Here is a 27,729-nt window from a genome sequence, read left to right as displayed (position 1 = left end):
TATGCAATGTCTATGAGCGATAAAAACCAGAAAAACGTGATTCAGTTCTCGTCATATAAGAAGTGGAGGAAGACCCACTGATCGGTCAGAATATCACAGCAACAACTTTTTTTTACAAAGTTGGTAAAATGTCATTTGGAGCAGTCTTTGCAGTATCTATCGCTGTTCATTTGTACTCAGCAGATGGTAAGTTCTCTTTTTGATTTAATTCTCGTCAATAAGTCAACATTCTGTATAGACGAGTCTTTCAAACAATGTCAAAAAGAGCAAGTTAACTGTTTTGAATTTCTTTTGCGGCAAGGAAGCTTTCTTCGTTTAATGTCTTCCTTTGAGTATTTTTTTTTTCAGTAAATGCTATACCTGCGGACTAAAATGTTCAGTTTATTGACTCATCATTACTGGCCGGATGAATAAATTTATACCGAACCGAGATTTATTTAAATATTGTATTCTGTGTCAGAAAGTTGAAATCAGCTAAACGGTTTCACTCAGCAGTGAGGTTACTTTTGATCAATTTCATCTGGTTTTCCTTTTGTTGGTGGGACTCATACTGTATAAAATCTGCCAAGGCCGCAACACAATGAAAGTGATTAATTGTGTCAATGATATTCGACAACATTCATTGTGAGAATAATTTTACAATGTCTTAATGACACTGGCTTTTCAGTTCATCGGTCGAACGGCTATTCAGTTTTGGAGTCATCTTTCATTTCCAAGTGTTAATTTGCAGGCGGTTGAGAGTAGTTAGGAAGTAAATAACGGCAGGGGATGCGTACGAAATGTTTTAAAAGTTCTGATAGAAACTATTGAAAACGCCACCGAAGTTAACATTGCCCTGTGGCTATACCGACTGCAAACACGTTTCATTTTAGTTATTCCAAGTCTTTCAAGCTATCAAACTGAATAACAAACTGACATTCGCTTGCCATACAATTGTACATCGCATTATTCAGCATTTTTGTAAATTAATTTCAGTTGTTTATACTCGCTTAAAGAATGTCAGTTTTTCATGAAATTCACGGAAATTGAAATTTTTACTTTCTGATTTCTAAGAGATGGTTCGTTGATAACTGGTAAAGTGTAACAGCGGCTGAACTGTTAATATCGATTTCAGCAGCGTCGGTTCCTTTCTTGTGAAATCATTTATACGTGAAGAAAATATTAATTGCGTCTTTTTTCGTTTCTGTATTTTATGAAAATCACTATAGTTCTCTAACCAATAATGATGCTTTAAAACTTGAATACGACAAAATTAATGTTCATCTATTAATGTTTCTGTTTGAACTATACTACGTGTAACAGCGTTCGTGGGTGGGATCAAATCAATCACGCAAGCGTCTTTCATTTGCAGCAATGTCCTCTGCCAAACATTAAGTCCTTTTGTGCCCTTCACTTCTCAGAGATAAAGTTAAACAAAGAAAAATAATAAGTACGGATGTTTAAATCAACCAAAGGAGCTCCTTACGTCTGTCAAACGAACCCCTGCCTGTCTGAAAAACCAAAACATTAGCACTCTATTGGAGCGGTTAAAATTACAAATGAGGGTCATACAGCGAAACCTAATACGGCGAACCAATACTCTATGTAAAGATTCGAAGGAAATACAAGTAGCTGGCCGGCGTAAAGCGAGGGTAAACGTCCTGCTTGAATGACCAAAGTAAAACTCTAAATTCCAGTCCGGAAAGATGCGACAGAATATCAAACGCGAGGTGATTGCTTGTATTTTAATTATAAATCTACCACTGAGCGTTTTATCACGAATACCGTTCTCTTATTGGCCACGAAACCCACTATCTATTTATTCTGTTCGTAAAACAAATATTTGCCGCAGAAGCAAAGCGTCGAGGCGAGCAAATATTCTAGTTTTAAGAACATCACGTTTCCAAGGGACAACTATCAGACCGATAGTTCGGAGACATAAACACTCTATTTTCTTTATTGTTCACCACAAAATTTTCCTCTGCGTGCCGGTTCAAAAATCGTATTGAATTATTTTCAACTTTTGTAGATGAAAGGCGTGACAGCCAAATGTAAATGATTTGAAAAAGAAAACAGTACAAACTTCGTCTGTCAATTTTTTTTTCTATAAGCCTGCTTGTCTACAGAAACATATACTTTCATGGACGACTCAGTATTGTCCACCCGGGTATTTTCTTCTGACGGGCACTATGGGCAGATAGTAGAGAGTTTAAGCACGACGTTTACGGCAGACGGCAAACGGCAAAGATTACCCCCGAATTTGTGTTCTTTTATTCTAATTCTTAACTAAATCACACAAAAAAAGAAAAATGTGTCCTACTATTCACCGGAAATAAAAATATTTTCACTCTACCGTATAGACAGCTGAAGACAGACGGCAAAAGTTCCATTTTTGCCGTTTCCCGTTCGACGTAACGTCATGCTTAATCTCTCTAGTGTCTCTCCGCCGATGAACATTATCGCATCATGTGTTCAATTTTAACCAATAAGAATCGGAGAAATATATCACCAAAGACGTCAAAATATATGGCAGGAAATCTCGTGCTTATTATCTTATTATTAAATATAGAACCATTCTGAATATCAGCCCTTGTCTAAGCCATAAATACCTCTAACTTTGCGACAACACGCGTGGGAATTTAAACAATTTCTCTTGCTTATTCTATCAAAAATCCCGGAAACAGATCTTAATCATTTTTCGGAATGAGTTACGTGGATACTTCACTGATTATTGTATTTTTTCTCCTTCCTTTTTGTGATTCAAGTTTGTTGTTGAGTAAGGTGTAAGGCTCTAAATCTGACTTTGTCCAACACGACTTCTCTCACAAATAATTTCCCTCTACTGTATAATCTTAGCTCTACGTCTTCCAATTTTAACCCAATTTTCCTTCCTTTACAGTGGTGTCGGGAAGAGAATACAAGTTAACTGGAACAACCAATTTTCGCATTCAACGTGGAGAGGTCGTTACAGTAAAAGGTACAGTGACTGTGTGTTCTTTTGCTTTCGTCCAAATTTTTCTCACGACAATAAGGATGAGTTTTTGAACCCGAGCAACGAGTTTTTGATTCAATTTATAGTAGCTTCTAATGAAAATAAAAACCCTTGACGCAAAAAAACACAGCCCCCAATGCTACATCAAAAGGACTGCCTGCTTCCTCGTTCAATTAAAGTCTGAATTGCGCAAGGCTGATTACAACATTTTATGATCGAAAAATCATTGGATTGGAAGCAAACATATACTGGTTACTTTAAATAAGCAATAAATCTAAATCCGCTTAACGCTTAATGCTAATCTTGGTCGTAATCTTCAGTTTAGCTTGTTCCAAGCTCTCGGTTTTTGTGGGCGAGGACAAACGGGTGTGAATGGAAACGAAGCAAGCACGAATGCGAGGTTGATCTGCCAAGTGACTGGACGAGGCCGTCTTCAATTAAAAAATGAATCAATATGCTTTTTCCTCTATTGAGTAGGTTACTACAAATACTGCCTTGCATCGACCAGTTGTCCCTCCTGTATTCGACAAGTTTACTTGAACCTGTTCGGCACAAGCCGATGCCTTGCGAGCATAGGAAAGTCGCAGCTAGACTGTAAGGAACATCACTTCACTCACGTATACACCGCTCCCAATACAGCGGGCTCCTATGGTATTAAGGTACTGATCTATGAACCAATCAAATCGAAGGGATAACAAACATTCAAAACTGTTGGTTCTGGATAGAGGTCTATACATATATACAATGTACAAGAGTAATTCTACCTTCCGTACTCTTTTCAACCTAGGGGTCTAGTAGTTGCTCTCGTAAGGCCTCTGGAATGAATGGCTTGATACCCTTTGAGACGACAACAGAACAAACAACAGAAACAATGCCTCTAGCCCCAAAACAATAACAGCTGCTACCAAGCAAAAGAATTACACGCTTTCGAGAGCTGCTACACCTCTGCAAACCTCTGAAAGAGGAGCATTACTGTAATTAAATATACCTTTTTGTAGTGGATATTTCTTAATAAAATCTACATTTTACAGTTGGACTGACCCGCGGATAGCTATCCTAGTCTAGGCGGGGCAGTCTATCAATAGTTACAAATGATTTATTATTATTATTACTTTTATTACTATAATCGTATCTATAACAAAATTCTCGATCGTAATTGGTTCTCCTATTTGTCACGTAATCGGCGCGCGATCACGGCTTCATCACCTTCCTTGGGCTTCCTTCGCAATGTTTTCTACAGTTTTCAAAGCTCATGAAAAGCGCTACAGACGTTTTCGTTAAATACGTACAAGTTCTCAAAAGACATTTTCTATACCGAAATTTGTTATAGATATGATTAATTAGTAATTGGACCTCGTGTCGTACAATTCAGGGAGTAACCGTGCTCGTATTTCAAATCGGCCTCGCGCTTCGCGCTCGTCCAATTTTGAAATTACACGCGCGATTACTCCCTGAATTGTACTCCACTCGGTCCAATTACTATTACTTATAGAAAAATAGAAAGTTTGAAAAAAAAGTGAATAAAATATAAATAAAAATTGGGAAAAGAATGTGATTTAATAGATAATATATTTTTTGTTTGTTTGTTTGATTGTTGGTTGGGTCTTTTTTCAAAAGATGACGAGTTTGCGCGCCGCTTCAATAGCTTTGCGTCCTCGCTACATTATTTGCAGTGTATTCAGCGTTCTCTTAAAACGCTCTAGAATGCTAATAGCCAACGAGAATCACCACCACCGTGGTGAGGGCCTGGTATCGTATGGTTCCCTGTTGTATATTGCTCCATTATATAAACAATAACTTATTGTGTTTTAAGATGCAGCAGGTGCTCAGCTTTAGTTGTAACTCAAACTTCGTTTCAAGCAGTGGACTCCTTGTTGGTACAGTCTTGGTTCAAGGTTAGCTCACTTAAGATATCTGTACACTGTGCACGCGATATCGGCGTCAAACAATTGTTACGCAACGTTCCATCAAGTCGCGTTAAATTCACGAGATCTGAAAACACCTCATTGATGATTGCCACAGCTTGTTTTGTAAGGTGAAAATTTTGCAATAAATGGCTGCGTAGCCATGGATTTTGACACATTACATGCTACGATTGAGACATAGAACGTGACGTAGACATACCACAGATATTTTGGGAGGAAATAAGGATAATCCAAGCAATTCACAATTTTAATCCATGAAAGTAATCAAAGCTAAAACCGGGTTCATAGCAAATTGGCATTTCCCAAGTTAACAAGTTTACCAAACCGGAATTTCAACGCGTACGCCCTTTTAAGAAAGCACTTCGCTTACACACGTTTTCAACAGATTTATCCTGACAACACGTCTCCAAGGCGCGTGGGCCTATTTTTCGCGTGATCTATTGAAAAAATTTCCGGTGTATGATTGGTTACGTATGACGTATTATGCGTGTGACCTATATGACATAATGGCGTCTAAGGCACTCAGATCACGATTAAGATAATATGGCTTAGCAACCAATTAAAACGTACTTTTAACAATTCGATCTTTTATCAGATGGTAGTTCTTTTTTGTTTAACTCTACAGAGTTATTTTCATATTTTCTTAACCTTATTTTCTCAGAACCACCCTCTATAATAAACAGTTCCAGTCTTCCAGTTGTTTTCTCCGGCGATTCTCTCACTCTTCAGTGTTCTGCGCGCGGCTATCCTCAACCGGTTATCCGCTGGTACAAGGACGGTAGTTTGGTTCATGAAAATACAAGTCTTCAGTTTTCCTCTCTCAACGAGTCTGACACAGGGTTTTATCAGTGCAACGCATCTAACATTGCTGGAAGTGATACATACGAAGTTGAAGTCCTGGTTAGAGGTAAGGTACCGTTGAGAATCTGTGTCGTTGATAATGCGTAATGTTGATTTTGTAAATAAGCTTTTATGGCATGCAGTATTTTTAATTGGAAATAGCTCTCCTAAACACATTCTGAGAAGAAATTGAGAAGAGCCGTGACCTAATGGCTAATGCGTTCAGTAAGCTCCAGTGTTCGAGCCTTGTCGTCGTGTTTTTCTGTTTCGTTGTTGCTTTTAATTTAATTGTTGTCATGTATCGTGTTATGGTGTCAGTCAAGAAACAGTTCTCGTACAGTACCTCTCTTCAAGGGCTGGCTACAAAAAAAAACCTCTTGGACTGGCCGGCCTGGTAAAAAGAGTCTACACTCATTTTCATTCAGGGGGAAAAGACATATTTCTCGCATTGGATCTGGAATAAAGTGCTGCTGTATGGCCAACCAAGCGTCCGTTTTTGCTTTATGCAATTATCAAACACGAAAGACCATGCTTGACCACATTTCCAAAACAACGAGAAGAGAGTTGAAAATACGACACGTAGCAGAGTATTTTTTTGACGAACTTCGAACTGCTGGAGGCAATTGAAACCTTTACTCACTCACACCAGGTGCCAAGTGCCAAGTAGAACACAATTCACCTCCATGATCTTCTGTCCTAGGCCGATCTCTTGGTCGTTCATCATCTGCAGCTGCCTCTGTGCATCGTCCAGTGTTTGCTGTTATCGTTTGTTATTGTCCCTGGCTCTAAATTTCAGACATTGTGCATGGCTGTTCTTGCAAGTGCTTATTGATCAGTCCATTAATTCAGTTTTTCCCTAGCCATTTACATTCCTTTCACCTATTAGCGGCTTTAACTTTCCTTTCACGATCTTTATAATTATGATGATTTTTACACTTTATTCAAGTATGCTGGATAATCAGCCCAGAAAATTTACGTTAGAACATAAAACGGGGCCCTGTTTTCATTTCAGAAAGAAGACCAATCATAAACCAGACCATTTTAGCACAAGACGCCGAGAAGCTGCTTCAAAAGTGAGTGATAATCTAGACACAACACGTCACATGGAAACTTTCTTTTCTTTTAGTGTATTTACATTAGTATCCGGCAAGCGATAAAAACTCTCCTCAAGTTAATAAACCTGCCTCAGAAACTGCTGTGTCAGAAACTGAACACCATATTTCATTGAGAGGTTCGTTTGAAGGTGACTTGCTACAGAGCACACCACCGTCTTTTTGAAAGAGCAGATAACTTTAACAGAACCGAGAATAGGGCCAACGCTCACAATAAAATACTTATCGTACCTTTCTGGTAGTCTTCGGTGGCATCTCGAGCGAACTCGGCCAAGCCCTGGTTCGTATTTTGGCGAGACGCAATCAAACCAAAATACCCATGATCAGAACAAACGAGCCTGAAACTCCACCGAAGCGTACCAGAAAGGTACAGTTAGATATTAACCGTACCCAAACATCAGTGACTTGATATCGCAGGACATCTGACATGACGCGGCGCCTGATTGGCTAATTCAAATTTTGGCTACGGTAAAGAAGAAATAATATATTCTCTTGTTTGGATTGTGCCGTTGGATAAAGCTAATTCTTTTTTTTCTTTAACAGTGATTCAGTTGTCTTTATAGCCCTCCTCACACACGACCTCTTCTCAGGTGACAAGGCGTTCAATATAAAGTTGGTTTGGATCTTACCCAACTATGCGCGCTATCTGAGCCACGAGCCTCGGACAAATGTCACTACTCCCTACCCTGGGGAACATAATTTTGAGGTAGACTGAGAAATAAGAGAGGAGCTGGGAACAAAACTGATCAATAAAGAAAAACAGATTTAAATCATTGGCTTTAGTTACTAAGCTTTAGCGTGATTGCATTAAAAAGTATTCCAGTTTTAAAAATGCAAATGTCTCATACAAACGTTTCTCTATTTAAAAGTTCGTACCCCCAGACAAAGGTTTGTCCCCACAGACAAAGTTTGTACCCACAGACAAAGTTTGTACCCACAGACAAAAGTTCGTACCCCCAGACCAAAGTTCGTAGCCACAGACAAAAGTTCGTAACTCCATACAAACGCTCGTAGCCCCCTAGACCAGTTTTCAATAGTCAGATGCAAAACATTTTTTTAGGGTGGCCAACTAAAGGGAGAAGAAATTTTATTTAGTTTTTTAAGCTTCGGCCATTTCACCATCGACAGGGTAGTTTATCCCATCAGTTGTAAGGACCTTGTTGACACAATGATCCACAGCAGTTTTAATTTTGCTTATCTTTGGTCAGATTGAGCAAATTCAACTTGGGGCATCCGTGGAAATCAATATTACGGTTCAAATTGATCACAAAAGCACACTGTCCGTTGGTAGACACTTCCTGACCATACCGACTTTCCTCATGTATGAACAGCGCATGGCAAATGGTGCAACTAAGATTTTCGTGGGCTCAGTTGAATCGGTCACAGTCAACTTCACAGTGAGAGAAGGTACAAAATCTGTTGACATGGTTTCCATAACCTCCATCGCAGTTATTACTTATGATTGCTCAGATGTAATATATCAAACACGAAAGACTGTGTTTGACCACATTTCCAAACACCGAGAAGAGCGTTGAAAATACGACGCGTAGCGAAGTATTTTTGACGAGCGTCGAGGGGTTTGGAAATGTGGTCAAACACTGTCTTGAGTGTTTGATTTTTCTTCTCAATCGGAACTAAAACTTAGGAGAAAAAGGAGAAAAATCTTTAAAATCTATGGTAATTAAGATTAGATGTCCAAACATCGAGTTTGAGATCAAGTCACTCATATCCTTTAACTTAGTTTAAAAGAAAAGAAAGGGTTTGCCGCAAAATCAATGTAGCTTTCCTAACTGTAAATTCTAAACGTCTTCCTCGAAGACTCATCCTTCTCCTTCTCAGCAATGCACGTGGTGAAAGGACACTGAGAAATAGGCCTCAGGTAGCGTTATGCAATTTCAGGTAATCTTATGTACTTCTGATTATTTCCTGGCAGATGTTTCCAGAGGATTTCTGATGAACCCACTGTCTGGTGAAGTATACTTTTGTAAAGAGAAGAAAAGGTGAACTTATTAAAATATCTGATGGAATGGCTCTGCAAAATTAAGGATATTATTGTAAGGCCATTGTGTAAAGAGTTCTGGGTAAACAAAATAAGAAAAACTATTCCCTCTTCTAATACCCAAATGTGATCGATGCTTGTTTCTGCCAGTTTAAACTTAGTATCGTATAGCCGCTAAAGTTTTTACTGCGCTCATTCTTGTTTGTTTTTAGTGATTCTGTTTCCTCGTGCCATGTGTCATTTGATGGTGCTCAGTGGACTGGTTTGTAATCTATATAGCTTTATAATTTAATGAACTATAATTAATTTGAACCTTTTTACGGTAGTTAGAGGGTCTCAGTGGCTTTTACGTCGATCTAAAGTAAAAAATGATATGTTCTTTTGAATGAGTGTGGGCCATTGAACGGATGTCCTTTCCAATCAAAACGTCAATAAAGAACAATAAATAGTCCCATTCAAGTAGCTGTGGTAGTCTAACTTTACATTTAAACAAAATAGACACTTAAAGAAGGTTACCGATTTTTAAAATAGCCGGAATGTACATCATATATGCATCTGCTTTTCGCGGGGGCCTGAAGTTGTAAGTCTTCTAGGATTTTTTTGGGAAGAATGACCAAAGGAAAAAAAAAGGGAAAAAAAAATAGGAGGAACGTCTTCATTTTTACACATTTGTTCCCTGCCACTTACCAAAGCTAAGGCAGGTTTCTACCATTTAATCTTCAGATTACTGTAGCAAATTCAAAGCGGGTGCGTAATAAGTACTAACAATAATGTCAAAATTTTAAACTTTACATTTTCCCTTAGGAATAGATTCGCGAGTAAAGATGATTTCTGGAATGATTGTAAGCGGTTTGCACAAAAGGATTTTTGCCGTGACAAGAAATGACCGATGTCATGTGGTCAGTGCGGATGGCATTATTTGGAGTTGCATAACGCCCGAGGAATGGCAACAGGAGTCATCTTCAAAAGATTTTGTGCGTGCTGTCTCAGTTCCAAGGAACCTTAAATCAGCTCTTCCAGAAAGTCACTTTGTTAACTTGAAAAATGATGGAACAGTTTCTTACGGAGGTAAATATAAAACGACGGGCATTTGACCCAAATTCCTTCAATGAACTGCAAATAAGTTAAATTATTTTAAGTAGGGTTTCTATCAAGCAAAGAAATGCGGTGAGATTTAAAACGACATGACTGACTTCTAAGTTTCAACTGCACTAAAAATACAAAAAGGTGACAATTTTTTGAAGTAATGGATCTCGTAGTTCGATTCATATCAATAAGGTAAGAAAAAACCGGCAGAATTCATGACGAAACCTTTTCTTTTAATAATCCGTTTTCTCAAGCACGTTGTAGTAATTTCAAAACAAACACATCACCGATTCCACCGTTTCCACATTATTTACTTCCTGTGCAACAACTAATAGGCCATTTCCGAGTTACCTTGTGCCTCTATTTCAAAACGAGTCTTCGTGCAAAACCTTTCATATGAAAATGAGTTTGATTTGCATAAAAATGAACCGGTAGGGGGAACTCATATTCATATGAATGGTTTCGCTCAAAGACTTGTTTTGACACAAAGGCAAAATGCAGCACGGAAATGGCCTATTAGTTAGTTAGTGGGATAGACCACCTGTAGGGGATTCTGGGTTGGAATCTTTGCATGTTTTGTTAACTAATCGACAAGCCTCGTTAAATTTAATTGTCTCCCTCCACCCAGGTGTGTAATTGGGTAACAGGGTATTGTTAGGGCAATCCTCTAAAATCCTAGGATCTCGTGCATGATGGATTAGGATAGTCCTATCCCCTTCTCAGACCTTCCTCTCCCAGCGTTTCTGTAACCTCCTCTCGAACGCCGTAATGTTGATGTTACTATGGTTACTGCTTTCAGGATCAGGGAGAGGTCTACACAGGAAGGATAAATTAGGAGTGTGGAGGTTGGTGGCGTTATGGGACTGTCCATAAGTGATTCTGGTCTATATGGATCATACATCGTTATTTAATGATGGGACAAATATCAGTATCAGTACATTTGTCGCACAGTTGCATATAACTTAACTGCAATGTCTAGAGGGTCGATTTTTCATTTTTTAACGTACGCCTGTGACGGGCCTGCTATACTTACCGTTGTGGATCCCTCGTCAAAAGAATCAGAGGTTCCGGTTTGCTACGTGGCCTGAGACTAGTCTGTTCTGCGCGCATGCTTTGACGTAGAGCACGTACTTCGTGTTAGATATAGCTGCTGTATACCCGCTATTGGAACTGAGCGTGCTTTTCTATATACAGAGATGCACGACTGGCTCTTGAATTGTCCCTTCTCAAATGTAAATAATTTCACTTTTTCGTGTTATATTCTAAACCAAATAGAAGATGGTGTTCCTATGTTTTATGAGAAAGTAATGCACTTTTGAGGTCTAGAAAAAACTGCTGAAAGAACTCGCGTCCCGCTCATACGTCCAATAGCAGTTTTTCTAGACATCAAGCGTGCAATATTTTCTTAGAGTACATGAAACACCATCTGCTATTCAGTAAATACATTTCCGGTGGGCTAGCTTGCGAACAGGCTGTCATGCGTTGAGGCAGGAGCAAGGTCGATCGATGAGGAAAGCCGTGAGTCTGCTGCTCCTGCCACAGCGCTGGCAGGCTACCGGTGGGCAGACTAACGAGCGGAGTTCGAAGAATTATAAATTAGGATTTTTTTCTCGTACAATGCTTCATCTACAGTGAATGAATCACATTTACTCGTAAAAAGTTTTATACTTTTATTATTCATGTTTGTTTTCTCGTCTACCAAAAGATATCTTAACCTTTTTTTCTTCAATTCTGCTCTTCTAAAGGGGAACCTCATGTACATGTGTTTTAAAAAGTAAATGAGAGATCGTTGGAATCTATATTTCTTTGCAATCTTGAGTTTTTCGTTGCCGTAGTGTTTGGCGAGATCATGAGGTCCCTAAACTAGACGGTGCACCAATACACTCTTGCGATGTGCTTATCTTAAAGTCTCTTCCAAAATAATGTATTTGTCTTGAGAAAAAACACTTTGTAGTTTCTTCACTCATCGATAGTTACACGAGGAAAACCATTCAGGATCGTTTAGCTGTAGAAAACGTTTTTAAAAGTTAGCTCAAAGGATCGGCTACTTCTAGACCCTTCTGAAATTTCTAAAGCCGGGACTGATCCAATGATAACTTAGCTTTAGAAGGCTTACCTCAGGAAAAAGGCCTGTAAGTTACTTTCTCCCTCTCTTGGTTGTAAATAAAATCTGTTTTTGCGACAGGGCCTAAAAGTTGTGCAGTGGTAATATATGTTACCTGCATTGAAAAAAAATGTCGTGCCACACAAGTGCAACAATTACTGACGGTCGCGCCCATTGTTTCTGCGCATCCTTACCGCGCACATTATTCATGTTACAGCGACGGGCCACGTCACGAAATACAAGCAAGTCTACAGACTTGTTTGTATTTATATATTTTTTATAAGGCTTGGTGCCGGTTGCGCTAATTTCATCCGCAATTACTCTTAGATGGTCGAAGACCCCCTAATTTCTTTTCATAGATCATTTCCTTTACTGATTTTCTCCATTTTAATTACAAACAGACAGAGAAAAAAATCTGTACGTGAGAAATAATAAATATTTCGTCTTTTCTGCCCTCGTGGGACTGAAGTTTTCTTCAAATATGGAGGGGCAACACTGCTTGCAATGTATGTTTTTTAATTCAAGGCCTATTTTACCTCAAGGAACGACATCAGCTGCAAATGTTTACTTAATAGACTTAGTTGTGTTGAACTGAGTACGTTTACCTGATGTAAATGTCATTAATGCTGCTTCTGTTATTGCTGATAGTTTGTAGGCTAACTCGTCTTAAAATAACGAAAGCTTCTAAAATCGCACACGGTCTTCAATGAGCGTTATCTCGAAAACAAGCACGGTGACTCCCCATTGTTTTCACTTACTGCATGGCAATTCAAATTTTAAACACGTTTGTACGTGGGAACATTTTTGTAGTTCTAATCAAAACAAGGCATACCCTTGTTGCTATTTCAAATCTGGTAATACTGATAAAATTTCATGTTGTTTGAATTTAATGTTTTAGTGAACAAAAAACATTTTCAATTAGCAATATTCGGCCCCATCGGCCTTTCGAATCTAGTATTTACGAGACGTCTCCGTCATCTCCTAATCTTCTTAACTCGTAAAAAAATTACTTGTTCTTTGAGATCCTCTGGTGTTTTTAATACATTTACAAGCACGTAGATGACGAAAACCGGGGCAGAACTATCATTAAAAATATATTATCAGTTGAACACTAAATAAATAATTCGCCCCATTGGTTTTAAGTGCCAAATTGTCAATTTAAACACTAACCTTTTAAAGCTGTTGTCGAGCTTTGTTTAAATAATACTTTACAAACGAAATAAACAGAACTGTTTCGCTATAAATTAATGGGGCTTTAAAATATGTGTTCGCTAAATTAATTTTTTTTAATTCCAAAACTCACCGTTACTCACTCATACAGCTATAGCAAAAAAATAATTAAATTGTAGTCTAGGATAGGATGATAGGAAAAAAACACATTACAAGCGAAAGGAAAATAACGTTTACGTAAGCATTAGACCTTGAACTAGAATTTAAAACGTGTTGATAAATCGTTCCTTTTTGTTTTAATCAAAAGAAACATACATGTAATGGGCTTTTGACAGACACTAATTAAAATTTTTTCCGCTTAACTGTTTGTCTAATCTTTTCGTTAATAATTCATTTTGCTTCGCCTTCTCAGCAAAATATTCTATACGCAAGGACTTTATTTTGAAATAGCACAGTAGCCAAAGCTCAAATAATATTACTTATCTTGTCCTGGAAAATACAGCCAAGAAGAGACAAAAAAAGGTGGGATAATGTTAACTGTTTCAATTTGAACTTTGGCCAAAAAAGCTGGAATGATTTTTGTTTCCAATATTCCACCGACAGTCCGTTTGTTAATATTTAGCACACAGTCGCGAACATTTTAGCATTTTAATTAAACTAATGTGTTCTTTGTTATGCAAGAACATTTTAAGTCTGTCCCAAAACAGCTGAAATAATACATTGTCAAAATATATTTTTAATATATACAACGGACCAATTGACCACTGCGTGGTGTTTATCTTACAACTGGTTGTAAAAATAACTTTTATATCCTCTCTGTCGAAAGACTTAAGAAATTTTAACTGTATTCCTCCCTTTCCCAAAATTAAAATAAATTGTTTACGAATGTTCTCACTTGGAAATGTTATGGCTGCCCTTCAAAGTGTTTTTGTGTTATATTAGAACCAATCAAGTAAGAATTAATGAAAAAGCTCACATTTTGGGTAAATTATTATTTATTTAGGAACTTTCATTTAGAGCATTTGATTGATGTCTACTACATTTGAAGTTTTTATAGTTTTTTCTTTGAGAAAATGCAGCCAGAAATTCGGCCAACACCTTTGAATGCGGAGCTCCTTAAATTTTCACGAACTTACTGAGCCACAATATTCAAAATACAGATCTGAGCAAAAAGGAAATTGAACTTCATTTAAAGTTTCGGTCGTAAAAATGGACAATGCCACTGACTCTTCGATCACTGGTTCCAAGGGAGAGAGTTTTGAACTGATAATCACAAAAACCTCGATTTGTATGTTCGTTCTCGTTTTGTCCTTAATTGAAAACATTGCGGTTCTTGTGATACTGAAACAGAACTGTGGAAATCGAATGAGAACTGCTAATAGCTTTTTTATCGCAAACATGTCAGCAGCCGACGTCCTCTTTGCCGCGCAGAATATACCACATGCATATAACAATTATATCCTAAAGGGCCGATGGATTCTTCTGGGAAACATTGGAATGGTTTTCTGCAAGATCGACGTTTTCTTTTCTCTCATTTCCATGGTGACCACAAATCTTACCATCTTGGCCATCGCTGTTGATCGAGTGTTTGCCGTGTACGTTCCCTTCAGAAAAATAATCACTCGAAGAGTTTGCTTCTCTATTATTTTCCTGACATGGTTCATTTCCACCTTATTCGCCTCTCCCATGCTGCACTATGCTGATTTGAAGAGCAAAGGCGAAGACTTCATAATCTGCAGCCTCACGAACGTAGAAGTTTTGAAAACGTGGTATACGGTTTTGGCGGGAATTTTAGCAACGACACTCATCACAATGCTGACTTTGTACACTGCCATTGGAGTGAAACTTGGGCGCCGAAAATTACCTGGCAACGCTAGCCAACGAGGTAACAGACGGAGAGAAAGGCGAAATCGAGACATTTTCAAGATGCTCATCACGCTAATAATTGTGTTTCATGTGTGCTCGTTACCGATTTTCATTCTACAGTTGTCCTACACTCTCGGATTCTATGAGCTATTGAAAATAAACCAGATTCGTTTTATTGCCCTTCTGTTGTTCTTCTTGAATGGCGCAGTTAATCCGATAATTTACGTCACTTTTAACGGGAGCTTTCGCGATGGTGTGAAGGCGGCTCTGCCAAAGTGCTGCAAATTCTCCAGAAGTGTTGTTTACACTGTTGACAGACATGCAGGCACAAGTAGGAGAAGCGCAGACAGCGGAAATTCTGGAAGGTCTTCGACTCAGCTTTAAATGGAAAAATCAGAGAAAGGTCTGCATGAAGTAAAACGACCTTTGCATCTATGAGTGCCGTAAGCAACCAGAACCATTGAAACTAATAATGATTCGCGTTGTTCCCTAACTGCAAGTGAGAGCCAAATTCATTGTACTTTATAATAGCTTAAGACAGTGGTCATTTGTCCAGTAGCGCTCAAACGGTATAAATGCAAAGAGCGTATAACATTTACTCCATTGACAAGGACAAAGATGACGGCTAAAATTACATCCATTTGAGCTCGGTTTTTATTCAGATTCTTTTTTGTTATTGATTTACATGTAAAACAACTGGCAAGACATCGCATCATTTACAGTATGGGTATGTTAGACCCTATATTACGAACTCACAATATGACCAGTTCACAGTTGATTGCTCAGTCGGCATAATCGTGGGCGTTGTTTTTAACATCGAATTTGTGGTCGTAGATATGATATTATGTATGTAGGAAGAGTTTATCATGTAAATCGTGATTTTAATCTTACTGCAAGATTTAGATCAGTACTTCTTCTATAAACACAGTCTAGAACAAAAAGCGCAGCGCTAACAAAAAAAAAAAATTTTGAACCTCTTTGTTAGATAATTTAAATGCGCATAATAACTTCTCTTTTTCCTGACAGTTATCGCTTATTTCCGTCTGCCTTGAAGATGTCATCGACAGCCTTTCCCTTCGTTTTCGACGATTTCCATAATGTATTATATGGGGAACTAATTGTTTGACACTTCTAGTAAAGTAGCGCGAAGCATTGTAGTATAGTCCTGTGGTCTTAATTATACTATATTGTCTTGTTGTCAATAATAATAATAAAAATAATAATAAAACATTTCTAGTGGCTGCAGTTCCGTTAGCTTCGAGTGGTACGTCTTTTTTTCTTTACAACCGATAATTGTTAGTATAAACATAAGGGCGTAAGTGCAAGCACAAACCAACATGCTCAAGCAAGTGGAGTCCTAAAACAATTATGATCAACATTGCATGATGGCAGCTCAATATCAAATTTTAGGGTTTTTTTGGGATCGCAACACTATTAAAGAATGTCGCGATAAGGTGAAGCTTAAGGTTCTCGTTGAAATAACACGGGAAATAAAGAAGCGGCCATGAATAAAGGCTCCTCTTTTTGTAATTCATTGTACTTCGATTTCACCCAGGTGCACACTCAGTTGGGTACTGGGCATTTTGCTTGAGATTTATACTTGTGTTTATGTTACGATGGTGACCCTGACTTAAAAAGGAAATTGTCTTTTTTTATTTATTTATTTTTTCTTCTAAATTCTGCTGGTAAACAAAGTTTATTTTGGCAAGATACGTCATTGGAGGTATGCCAAACACGGCCCCAGCCTAGCTAATGTCTTCTCTTGTTTTAGATACCTCCCGCCGCCTCCCATTCAAAATCAAGAGACTTAAAAAATGATAGCTAATCATTCTCTGGCCAAGATTAATTTGAATGGCTTTCTTATTTGTTCCCTTAATGTGGATGTGCCCATTTTGTGTAGTTTGTCTGACAGCTGCTTCAAGCAAACAGCTGAACTGAATCGACTTTCTTCGTTCGAAAGACACTTGATAGCAAAATGAATATCGAGAGTGCAACGAAACTCAGTGCCAACTCCACCATGAATTCCACCTCAGATTCGTCAAAAGGTTCACATGAATCACTAACACAAAGAAAGAATATTACCGTGTGGGTGATTTTCCTGGTGTTTGCGTACTATTTGGCGATTCTTCTCTCGTTGGTCGGTAACATAGTCGTCATCAGAGCTGTTAAAAGGATTGGAGGGGCATTACGAAGAAAAGTACACTATCTCTTCATAGTAAACTTGTCCGCAGCCGATCTTCTCTTTGCCGCCGAGACGATTCCCATGATATGTGTGCATATGTTATTAGGCGGTGAATGGCTTATCAAAGGTCATTTTGGTACTTTCCTTTGCAAGTTTGACGTGTTTCTCTCAGCAGTTTTAATTCTTACATCGAATCTAACGATTTTATCCATTGCTGTGGAAAAGTACTTTGGGGTGTTTTTTCCACTTAAGACGATGGTTTCGAAGAAACGGGCGTATTTCATTATCGCAGCCACGTGGATCGCAAGCGCAGTTTATGCCACTCCACTGTTTTTCTTCGCCTATCTCGAAAAAAGTCCCGATGGTAGAGTCACCTGCTCTGTTTGCCCGAACTGCGAAAAGGTGAGACGATGGTTTATATTTCAAACGGTTCTGTTGGCTGGCGGATTTGTTACAACATTGGCTTCATATTCAGCGATTGGGATTAAGATATGGCTCCGAAAAGCGCCTGGAATTCAACTGTCTGAAGTGCAACGAAACGGACGAGTCAAAAAGCACAAGGCGATAAAAATGTTGGCAATGCTGGTGTTTGTATTTTACGTTTCCTTTATACCATTTTGGATTTATCAACTTTCCCTTCTCTTCAGCTTCCACGAGAAACTGGGTCCATATTACAGCATACTTTCACCTTTCTTGATGCTTTGCAACGGAGCTGTGAACCCCGTCATTTACAGCGTGTATAACATGGATATTCGCCGAGAGTTTGTATCCTTATTTACCTGTCACTGTAAATCACCCAGTTCAGCGGTGACGTTTCAAACAAACCATGTGAGAAAGGGAAATAGTCAGAAAAAAGGTTGCACAATTGAAAGAAAAAAGATTTATATTCATAATAACAACTTGCATGAAGAAACACGTCTGTAACTATGGTGACTTTAGAACATGCACTTATTACTCAGAGGTGATAAATATTGTAACGTCAGCAAGTTGATTCGATTTTTCCTCAAAACCTGCAAACGTAAAATTAGCGTCGAAAAGCCACGAAGGATCCGGAGGAGTTTGATAAGATAACTGACACGTGGCAAAAGCGAACTTCAATTTTGCTGTCACCTCACAGCCCATTCTGAGAAATGATAAATTGTGTGTTGACTTCAGTGTCTTCAGTTGCCGACGACTGACAAAATACAACTGATAATAATATCAAGCGGCCCAACATTTTTCAAGCGTCTAATCTCTCTACGTGCTGGAGATCGAAAAAGAAAAAAAAAGTGAATTTGAATGAAAAATCGGGTCGAAGACTGATTGAATTTAAATATGGATCTTGTATACTTTCCACGTTGCTGTACATTTCATTTAAATTTAGTCCTCCTTTCATTTGGATCAGGAAATTATAAAAGTCATAACAATTACCCAATATCAAACTTGAAGTTTCCAGAATATGCTCAGTTTAAACCTTTTTTGTATTGGAGCAGATCAAACAAACATGTCATCAGTGCAGCAAACAAAACCACAGTAAAAATAGAAAATGGTTATTTAACTGATCTTTGCCATTTTGTTTCTCTTGTACAGCTCAATAGTTGCCGGAAAAAGAAACTATCTGATTACAATAAATAACCTTTTCGCGAAAGAAGAACCGATTCCACTCCCTTCATGCAAGACTTCGGAGAACATTTATACCACGCAAACACTGACAATGACAATAGCCAATCAGAAGCCGGTAAAGTAGGCAGGACTCATTTTGTAATCATTCTTATGACGTCACTGATCTAAGTTGGTTGTCCGGATACTTACTAAGTGCTTACATAGATTGTTCTTGCTGCGTTTCATCGCGATTGAGCTTTAGTTTTAAACTTTGTAAATTTAAATCCAGAAGGGAAAGTAGCCTTCACTTAGGTGCTAAGGAAGTAAATAAAATCCTCTGTCCTCACAAACTATTGTTGCTTTTTCTTTGTTTTTAAGAGCTATGAATTGTTAACTTTCATTTAGACGACTGGTCAACGGAAGCCTGAGTAATTCTGAAGTATAATAGAACTAACCAACTACGAAGTGAAAGTAAGATAGAGTTTATTACCAAAATGCCTTCTTTGTCGCTCTGTCAATTATCTTATTCACAAGGCACATACATGTCAGAATCCCGTCACAACACCAAGGTAATCAGTTCAAAATATAATTTGTAAGATCGCCATTGTGTAGTTGCGCAACTATGGTGAAATAAACCTCACTTCCCGTCAAAAAACGAGGCTGGAGTTTATTGGGCTTTATAGACTATCTCTTGAAGCTGATCATGATAAACTAGGAAGTGTGGTTTTCCTTTATGCGACGGATTTGTAACAGTTCCCGTTATGCAAGTAGTGCAGATGTATTCCTGCCGATTAGCCTGAGTGGCAAGCGTTCCTGTACGAAGAGCTTGTTTTGCATTGTGGCCGCGCGTAAATTTGAGTAAAAAAGTCGACAAAACAGGTTGTTTTTGCTCTCGCTCCAATTTGCGCACGGCTACAATGCGGAAAAAGATCTTCTATGCGGAAAAAACTCTTCGTTCGGGAACACTTGCTACGCAGGTTAATGCTGCCGAACTTTCCTCTTTTCTTTCACTATTGCTCTTTAGGTTACTGTATGGGTAATACCATGTTATTAGAAGTCAAGAAGAAGCTTGACAAAATATTTTGCGTCATAAGACTATTACTTTTTTATCGACCTACAGTTCCAACCGGTCGTGATCAAGAGATATTATTCGTAACTGTTTAGTACAAGTCGAGACTCATGGTCATATACATGCATGTATAGAGACAACGGGACTTTTTCTGTCAATTGTCTCTATACCGTAATTAGACATATCACTATTAGCCTAATGTCTTTCCTTCGGTGAAGTTTTTTTTTTCCTGTCAATCTCTCGAATATATATTAACCGTGGCTGATTTCTTGACGCGAGATAAATCGCACGAAAAATTTTACCAGACATTTATTTTATTTTAGAAGCTTTTTCTGAATTATCGCGAAAATGAAGGGCGAGAAGGTAGCATGTTAGAGGTTGACTTTTTTTTTTTTTTGAAAGCGAATTGGTGGTTTATACAGCAAGTTCATTAGTTTAAATGAGGCACGTACTGCGGAAGACGACGTTTTTGCGTAGGTAAATGTTAGTCTGAAAGCAGCTTTAATGTGCTCAAACAATTTAAAAATGATTCTTTATCGCCAATGGCATTCGCAATCATGATAGAATACTCAGAACACAGACCATCTGACCCCTCCACCACAGGGTGCACTCCTTTTAACACTTCATTCTGTGAGGTATATTTGATATCCACAGTTTAAAAATAAACTTTGCACACATCCCTGCAATGGACTAGCATCCCATTCTACTCCAAGTTGCTTCGTGCTATGGAGGCCGGAGATACGTGCCAGTCTGATGAGTCACCGGCCTCGAACGGAGCTTGAACCCTGAGGTCGAGGAACACTTTTATATTCTATTCAGCTTCACAGCTATTGTGTATTGATATTTGAACTTGTGAAAAGAAGCAAGAGCATTTTTGAGTCTCTTCCTGTCAGTGAACTTCCTGATGAGGTTTTCTGCCGGATCGTGATCAAATGAACATTGTAAATTGAACAAAACTTTGTTTTTAAAGTGATTGACACTTAAAGTATACATCCCTTCCGATATTAAAGCAGTTAGTTCTTCTGTTGTTTTTCATTTAATGCTAAATTGAGAAATTAAAATCGTGCGAAGGCTCACCATTAGGGTTGATAAATGTTTGCACAGCCGCTGGTGCTGGCAATAAAGTCTTATGCACGCGGAGGAGCGCTACGCACGCAGTACGAAAGAGTTCAAACTAATTCATAAGCGTCACCGTCAAGTCGTTTCAGTAACAAAGCAGTCAACGTAAATCCCAAGGGATAAAGAATGGATAACGGTAGGAATTCGACTTCCACCATCGACAACACTGAAGCGCTCACTAAAGCCTCCATCTGCATATTTGTTTTAATCGCGTCGCTGATTGAAAACATTATGGTTCTCGTGATCCTGAAGAAGAATCCTAGACGGAGAGTGAGGTCTGCCAACAGCTTATTTATCGCGAACATGTCAGTAGCTGATGTTCTCTTCGCTCTACAGAATATACCGCATTCATACAACTATATTGTTCTTGGCGGTCGATGGATTGTTCATGGAAATGTTGGAGTGATTTTATGCAAGATCGATATATTCCTGTCTCTGATTACCATGGTAACGGGGAATCTAACTATTTTGGCGATTGCCACTTATCGGCTTTTTGTTGTGTATTGTCCTCTCAAAAAAATCATCACTCGTAGAGTGTGCTTTTTCATCATTTTCCTTACCTGGCTTATTCCTACGCTCTTTGCCTTCCCCATGTTGTTTTACGCTGATTTGGTGAGTGATAAAGACTTCACAATCTGCAGTCTGACAGATGTCCAAGTTTTGAAAACATGGTATGCCGTTTTGGCGGGAATTTTCGCAACAACACTTGTCGCCATGCTGGCTTTTTACACTGCCATCGGAGTAAAGCTCTGGCGTCGAAAATTTCCCGCCGACATAATCGGAGACGTAAGGCAAAGAGCTCATCTAGGAAGAGAGAAGCGAAATCGCGACATTTTAAAGATGCTAATAACTCTAATAGTCGCATTCTATGTTTGTTCGTTACCGATTATAACCCTGCAGTTGTCGTTAGCTTTTGGATTCTATCAAGTACTTCAAGTGCACCACGGTCGTTTTATCGCTATTCTTATGCTCTTCCTAAATGGTGTAATTAATCCCATGATTTACGCCAAATTTAACGAGAGATTCCGAGATGTTTTTAAGGGGGCTCTGCCAAAGTGCAGATGCCCCAAGGCTGTTGTTTACTCCGTGGGTAAAGATTGAGTGGACGCACGTGAGTAACAGACCGCCACTTGGTGCCGGTCGCAGCTGAGCTCTGTTCAAAGCAATGTCGCCTCGAACTGATTAACTCATTATATACTGCAAAATGTATGTTTAGTTATCATCGTCGTTTAATTCCCTATTCATTTCTAGGTTTTATATGCTACTAAGACTCAATTAAACTCCCACATGACACTAGAAGGGCCACAAAATATCGCACGCATCAATGTAGACCCAACATGAAATATTTTACGGTTCTTCATCCAGGAGCAAAAATTTAGAATTGTCTACCAAACAATACGTTGCTTAAGCAGACTAGGGACCTTAAGCAAACCACGACGACGACGGCAACGACACCAAACAAAAGTTTTAATGAGAAAAACATTAGCTGTGCACGTGCGTTATAAATCTTTGTACATTTCTTTGCCGTCCGCTGTAAAACAAGAACGTGATATGACCAAGTTCTGTGTAGTCTGAGGAACGCGCACGACGACAGCAAATTTTTCGTTTTTCCATTTGGAATTGAACGCTTTCGTTGCATATTTAGCCTGAGCACGTTCTAAGAGCCATTGGCCTACTGAACAGATCAAGACAATTGCGAATCTCGTTGGTAAAATATATATTCATTTTTGACTGGGCGTCGTCGTCGTCGTCGTTGTCGTTACTCAAGCTCCCTAATATTATAATGTGTGATACTCTGATCGGTTTTCAAAAAAGGTTACACAATGATTTTCTCCTATACAATTAAATATTCAGACTCTATCATAACAGGAATGCCTTAGAAGGGGGAGGACCCCCTTACATAAACTTGGTGGTTTCTGGAGGTCTCCTCGCCATTCCTTTTGTTTGTTGGTTAAATGTTGGATATTATTTATCATATATTAAGTTATCATTTTATTTTAGCCACATATCGGTCTTTTAGATATTAGCCTAGGGTTAGGGCCATTAACAGACGACGATCGAATAGTATCCCATGATGCATCTCGTTTAGACTTATATTATCACTTCGTACGTGACGTCATCATTTATTCCCCGCTCTCGCGATGAAGCCATAGTTCTTTTACACTTGTCTGGATTCCGTGGCTTCTGCTTTTAAGAGTAACGAGTTAGTTTATATTCAATGCGTTTCAAAGGAGAATTTTGCCGTTACAGTGAAGGGTTTTACTTGTGTTTCGTTGGTCTGTCGAGAAATACATATAAGCCATGTGGAAAGCATGAACGAACGAAGAAGAGCTCTCGTCCCTGTGGTTGCTGTGAATTCGCCTACGGACGAATTATTCGCTGGGGTAAGAAGCACTGTGCTGATACGAATAAGTTACCACTGGTATATTCTCCGGAGAGAGGTTAAGGGGTTTTCTGATTTTTCTCTTGACATCTCTTTTCCGCTTTTTAGCAGGCTTGTTCCTTGTTGTGCCGTTTGCTACATAACATCTCTTGAAGATGACGGCTCCATTGAATTATTGAAATTTACGAAGTTAAACACTCCTTTATTAAGGCTAGTTATCACTGCTGAGCATTTTGCAGTTTCGGAAAGAATAATAACCGAAAAAAAAAACCTTCGAAAATAATCATTTTGACTCTAAAAGATGACCAAGCTCGAGAATAAAGCGCCAAACGAACTGAGACTTGAAGCAGACATTCACACACGCAACACTGTTATGTTACGAAATTTCAGTCCACTTCGATCGCTTAAAAGGTCACAAAAATGTGGGAACTTCTCGGTACTTCTTTGCCAAAAATCATTATTATGTCTATACTTTGTGGCGTGGTGGCCAAAAATCGAAGACATCAAGATACTGTGCAAAAAAAAGCGAATATTCATGGCCTTGTTACGGGTCAACGAACACTTTGTGATGCGAATAGTCACATAACACAATCAAAGACAAGAACATCATAATAAGGCTGCGCTCTTAAACACTTACAAATCATTATAATCGTGTCAAAGATTTAAATAATGCACTTTTCTTACCTTTTACTGCAATAAAAATAAGAAATAGACCGCGGAGAAAACCACGCTATTTCACGCTGAAATCCATGATAACTTCGATGTTGCGTCACGTACGTAGAAAATTGCATCATGGGATACTATTCGATCGTCGTCTGGGTCATTAATAAAATAATTACAATTTCCTCAAATATGATTGGTCCATTAACTGCTTTATTTTTCACTGATCAATCTGCAAAGTTGTAACCGGACAGTTGGTTTTAATCGGATACCAATTTGTGGGTGTTTGTGGTGTATGAGCCGTCAAGCATTTGACAGGATAATTTAATGCGATAAACCAGATCACCAACCATATATGGTCAGGTTTAAAAAGTTTGAATAGTTGATATTACAACCACAGGCTTCGCTGTATATGCATCGCACGAAATTCGATCAAAGACCAGGTGACGCGAAGTAGAGCATGGCGGCAAATCCATGTTCTGTTCGCCTCTATAGATCAAATTCGCCGACCATCGCTCGATCCGAGCCAAATTTGATTCTCCGTGTTGAGCGAATGGCTTCATAAATCACGAGAGTTCATCAAAAGTGATTCCTTTCCGTTTGAGGGTTGTCCAATACACCCAACTATAGTCGATTCGTGTTTTAAGTCGACGATTCGACCAACCGGATGTCGATTCGAGGACCCTCTTTGATGGAATCGACACGAGCCGTCTCTCTTGCTGTCGGTTCGTCATACCGGAAGTCGATTTGCGCGAGACTTAGTAAATATAGCGCATCTGGGCTTTGAGGGTGGGTTGAAAATGTTGTCGATTCGACTCGATTCGATCGATCGTGACGAATCGTATCCCTCGCTGTCGATTCGTCATACCAGAAATCGATTTGCGCGAGACTTAGTAAATATAGCGCATCTGGGCTTTGAGGGTGGGTTGAAAATGTTGTCGATTGGACTCGATTCGATCGAATCGACACGAATCGTGTCCCTTGCTGTCGATTCGTCATACCGGAAGTCGATTTACGCGAGACTTAGTAAATATAGCGCATCTGGGCTTTGAGGGTGGGTTGAAAATGTTGTCGATTGGACTCGATTCGATCGAATCGACACGAATCGTGTCCCTTGCTGTCGATTCGTCATACCGGAAGTCGATTTACGCGAGACTTAGTAAATATAGCGCATCTGGGCTTTGAGGGTGGGTTGAAAATGTTGTCGATTCGACTCGATTCGATCGATCGTGACGAATCGTATCCCTTGCTGTCGATTCGTCATACCAGAAATCGATTTGCGCGAGACTTAGTAAATATAGCGCATCTGGGCTTTGAGGGTGGGTTGAAAATGTTGTCGATTGGACTCGATTCGATCGAATCGACACGAATCGTGCCCCTTGCTGTCGATTCGTCATACCGGAAGTCGATTTACGTGAGACTTGGTAAATATAGCGCATCTGGGTTTCAAAACTGGAACAAAACAAAACCAAAGAAAGTACAAAAGCGGCTAACTTGCGATCTCTAAAATGGCAGCCACAAACGTTGCTAACAGATCCAGATAAAGGAGTAAACGCCTGCATCATACGTGTAAACCGTTAACGTTGGCCATGTGCTAACGAGTTATACAATATATGATTTGCCGAGTTCTCATGTTCACGTGTTATAAGTCGAGATCTCGTGTTACTAAGTCGAGATCTCGCGTTGTCAGTCGAGATCTCGCGTTTCTAAGTCGAGATCTCGTATTGTGAGTCGAGGTCTCGTGTTATAAGTCGAGATCTCGCGTTTCTAAGTCGAGATCTCGTGTTGTAAGTCGAGATCTCGTGTTATAAGTCGAGATCTCGCTTTACTTAGTCGAGATCTCGTGTTACTGAGACCCAAACGAAATCGACAGTAATATTTTGGTTAGAAAAAAAGATACTCACATCCAGATGGCCCTTACGGGCCACCGTAGTTTGATGATCCGGACAGTGTTCTAGTAAAGTGCACAAACCAGCGTCAACATTCCGCGGAAAACGCCATAACGGCCGTCTTTTTGTAAACATATATTACGAGCTTTAACTATAATGTAGAAATAAGAAACAGGTTACCAAAAAGGATTGTGAAGTAATAATAAATTAACCAATCGATCCAGTTATAAAAAAGCTTGGGCTCTGTTACCAATCGTTGTTGGGGAACAAAGCCAAAGATTTTCTAGTGAAGAAAGCACACATCGAATTGAAGAATAACATTTCAATATTACTGGATTAACATTAGGTAATTAACTTAGGTAATTTCTGTATACGCGAACAACGTGAAATTAACGTGCGCCTTCAAGAGGAATCCTGTAACCAAAGAGAGCGTGTGGTCAAAGTATTCGGCCTTTAAACAAACCGTTGGCCACGGGTGAATCGTGTGGATGGATGGATGGATGGATGAATGAATGAATGAGTGAATTAACTTTATTGAAATGCCAGTATTTTTAACCTAATGACAGGTCCTCAACCCTATTATACCTTCCGCGAGTCGACTTCGCCGGTGAAACGATTCAACTTTGCAAGGCCGATTCGCGACGAATCGTGCGAATCGACTCGAACCGCAACAGTTTCACACCCCCAGTTATTGCCTAGCGCGAGTCGACTTCCGGTGAGACGATTCGACTTTGCAACAACGATTCGCGACGAATCGTCCGAATCGATTCGAATCGCAACAATTTCACACCCCATGTTATTGCCTACCGCGAGTCGATTTCCGGTGAGACGATTCGACTTTGCAAAAGACGATTCGCGGCGAATCGGGCGAATCGACTCGAATCGTCAAAAAATTCACACCCCAGTTACTGCCTACTGCGAGTAGACTTCCAGGGAAACGATTCCACTTTGCAGGAAACATTCCCGACCAATCGAGTCGCTTCGTTAAGTGCCTCACCGAATCGACCGAAGTTTGTCGCCACGTTTTTTAGAACGGCAAACGTTTATTTATCATTATTTGACGGGTATCGACTTCCGGTGGTGCGGATCGACTCCCAACCTCGTTCCCAGGGTCTCTCATCTTACCGCCCCCTGGAGCGAGCGAAGAGGGCGGTAAGATGAGAGACCCTGGGAACGAGGTTGATCGACTCCGTGCGAATCGAGTCGAATCGTTAAGTACCTCACACGAATCGACTCAAGTTTGTAGTCACGTTTCAAGAACGAGGAACGTTCATGTATCATTATTTCACGGGTCTTGACTTCCGGTGGTGCGGATCGACTCCGTGCGAATCGAGTCGAATCGTCAAGTGCCTCAGACGAATCTACTCTAGTTGGGTGTATTGGACATGAATGCATCATGGATCCATCATGATCATCGTGGTGACCTGGATGCCGATAAAATGCAGAATTTCAAGCCATCGAAGCTCGAGATATTTTTCGGTGGAGAGAAGCGAAAGCCCAAAATACTTCTACTTTTACAGACTAAGTGATACGCACCTTTTTGTGAAACGCTCTTGAGCAAATTTGCCAAACATAAAAAAATTGGTCACACTTGGAAAAATTAATCACACTTGTAAAAATGGTAACAGTTAGAAACATAGGCACGCAAGGCGTGCAAGAGTTATTTTTTTGTGTGAAGTGTCGGAGATTGGAGCATTCATGGTACAGTAATGATTTGGTTAATTTGCCAAGTTTTTTGGTTGCGATGTTACATCGGTCATGGTAAGATAGCTG

The 27,729-nt window shown here is 39.3% G+C and overlaps 4 protein-coding genes across 4 annotated transcripts; all 4 read left to right on the top strand.

Moving 5' to 3' along the window:
- The first annotated feature begins 16 nt into the window (after positions 1 to 16).
- On the top strand, positions 17 to 11,442 carry LOC145497100 (uncharacterized). Its single transcript, XM_081476895.1, has 12 exons — positions 17 to 186; positions 2,879 to 2,956; positions 3,449 to 3,630; positions 4,785 to 4,866; positions 5,558 to 5,803; positions 6,749 to 6,809; positions 7,392 to 7,554; positions 8,057 to 8,255; positions 8,782 to 8,848; positions 9,060 to 9,109; positions 9,652 to 9,915; positions 10,733 to 11,442. Exons 1-12 carry the CDS (start codon positions 129 to 131, stop codon positions 10,804 to 10,806), a joined length of 1,524 nt encoding a protein of 507 aa, XP_081333021.1. The 5' UTR covers positions 17 to 128; the 3' UTR covers positions 10,807 to 11,442.
- Positions 11,443 to 14,416: 2,974 nt separating this feature from the next.
- Positions 14,417 to 16,033, top strand: LOC145498097 (substance-P receptor-like). Its single transcript, XM_081477975.1, has one exon. It carries the CDS (start codon positions 14,417 to 14,419, stop codon positions 15,455 to 15,457), a length of 1,041 nt encoding a protein of 346 aa, XP_081334101.1. The 3' UTR covers positions 15,458 to 16,033.
- Positions 16,034 to 16,598: 565 nt separating this feature from the next.
- LOC145497088 (neuropeptide Y receptor type 2-like) lies at positions 16,599 to 18,917 on the top strand. The gene has a single exon (XM_081476885.1). It carries the CDS (start codon positions 17,049 to 17,051, stop codon positions 18,177 to 18,179), a length of 1,131 nt encoding a protein of 376 aa, XP_081333011.1. The 5' UTR covers positions 16,599 to 17,048; the 3' UTR covers positions 18,180 to 18,917.
- A 78-nt stretch (positions 18,918 to 18,995) lies between these two features.
- Positions 18,996 to 24,739, top strand: LOC145497091 (QRFP-like peptide receptor). The gene has a single exon (XM_081476890.1). It carries the CDS (start codon positions 21,151 to 21,153, stop codon positions 22,123 to 22,125), a length of 975 nt encoding a protein of 324 aa, XP_081333016.1. The 5' UTR covers positions 18,996 to 21,150; the 3' UTR covers positions 22,126 to 24,739.
- The last annotated feature ends 2,990 nt before the right edge of the window (positions 24,740 to 27,729 follow it).

This window comes from Orbicella franksi, chromosome 9 (assembly GCF_964199315.1).
Source record: "Orbicella franksi chromosome 9, jaOrbFran1.1, whole genome shotgun sequence".
Taxonomy (NCBI): Eukaryota; Metazoa; Cnidaria; class Anthozoa; order Scleractinia; family Merulinidae; genus Orbicella; species Orbicella franksi.
This window is presented reverse-complemented; position numbering and strand designations above follow the sequence as displayed.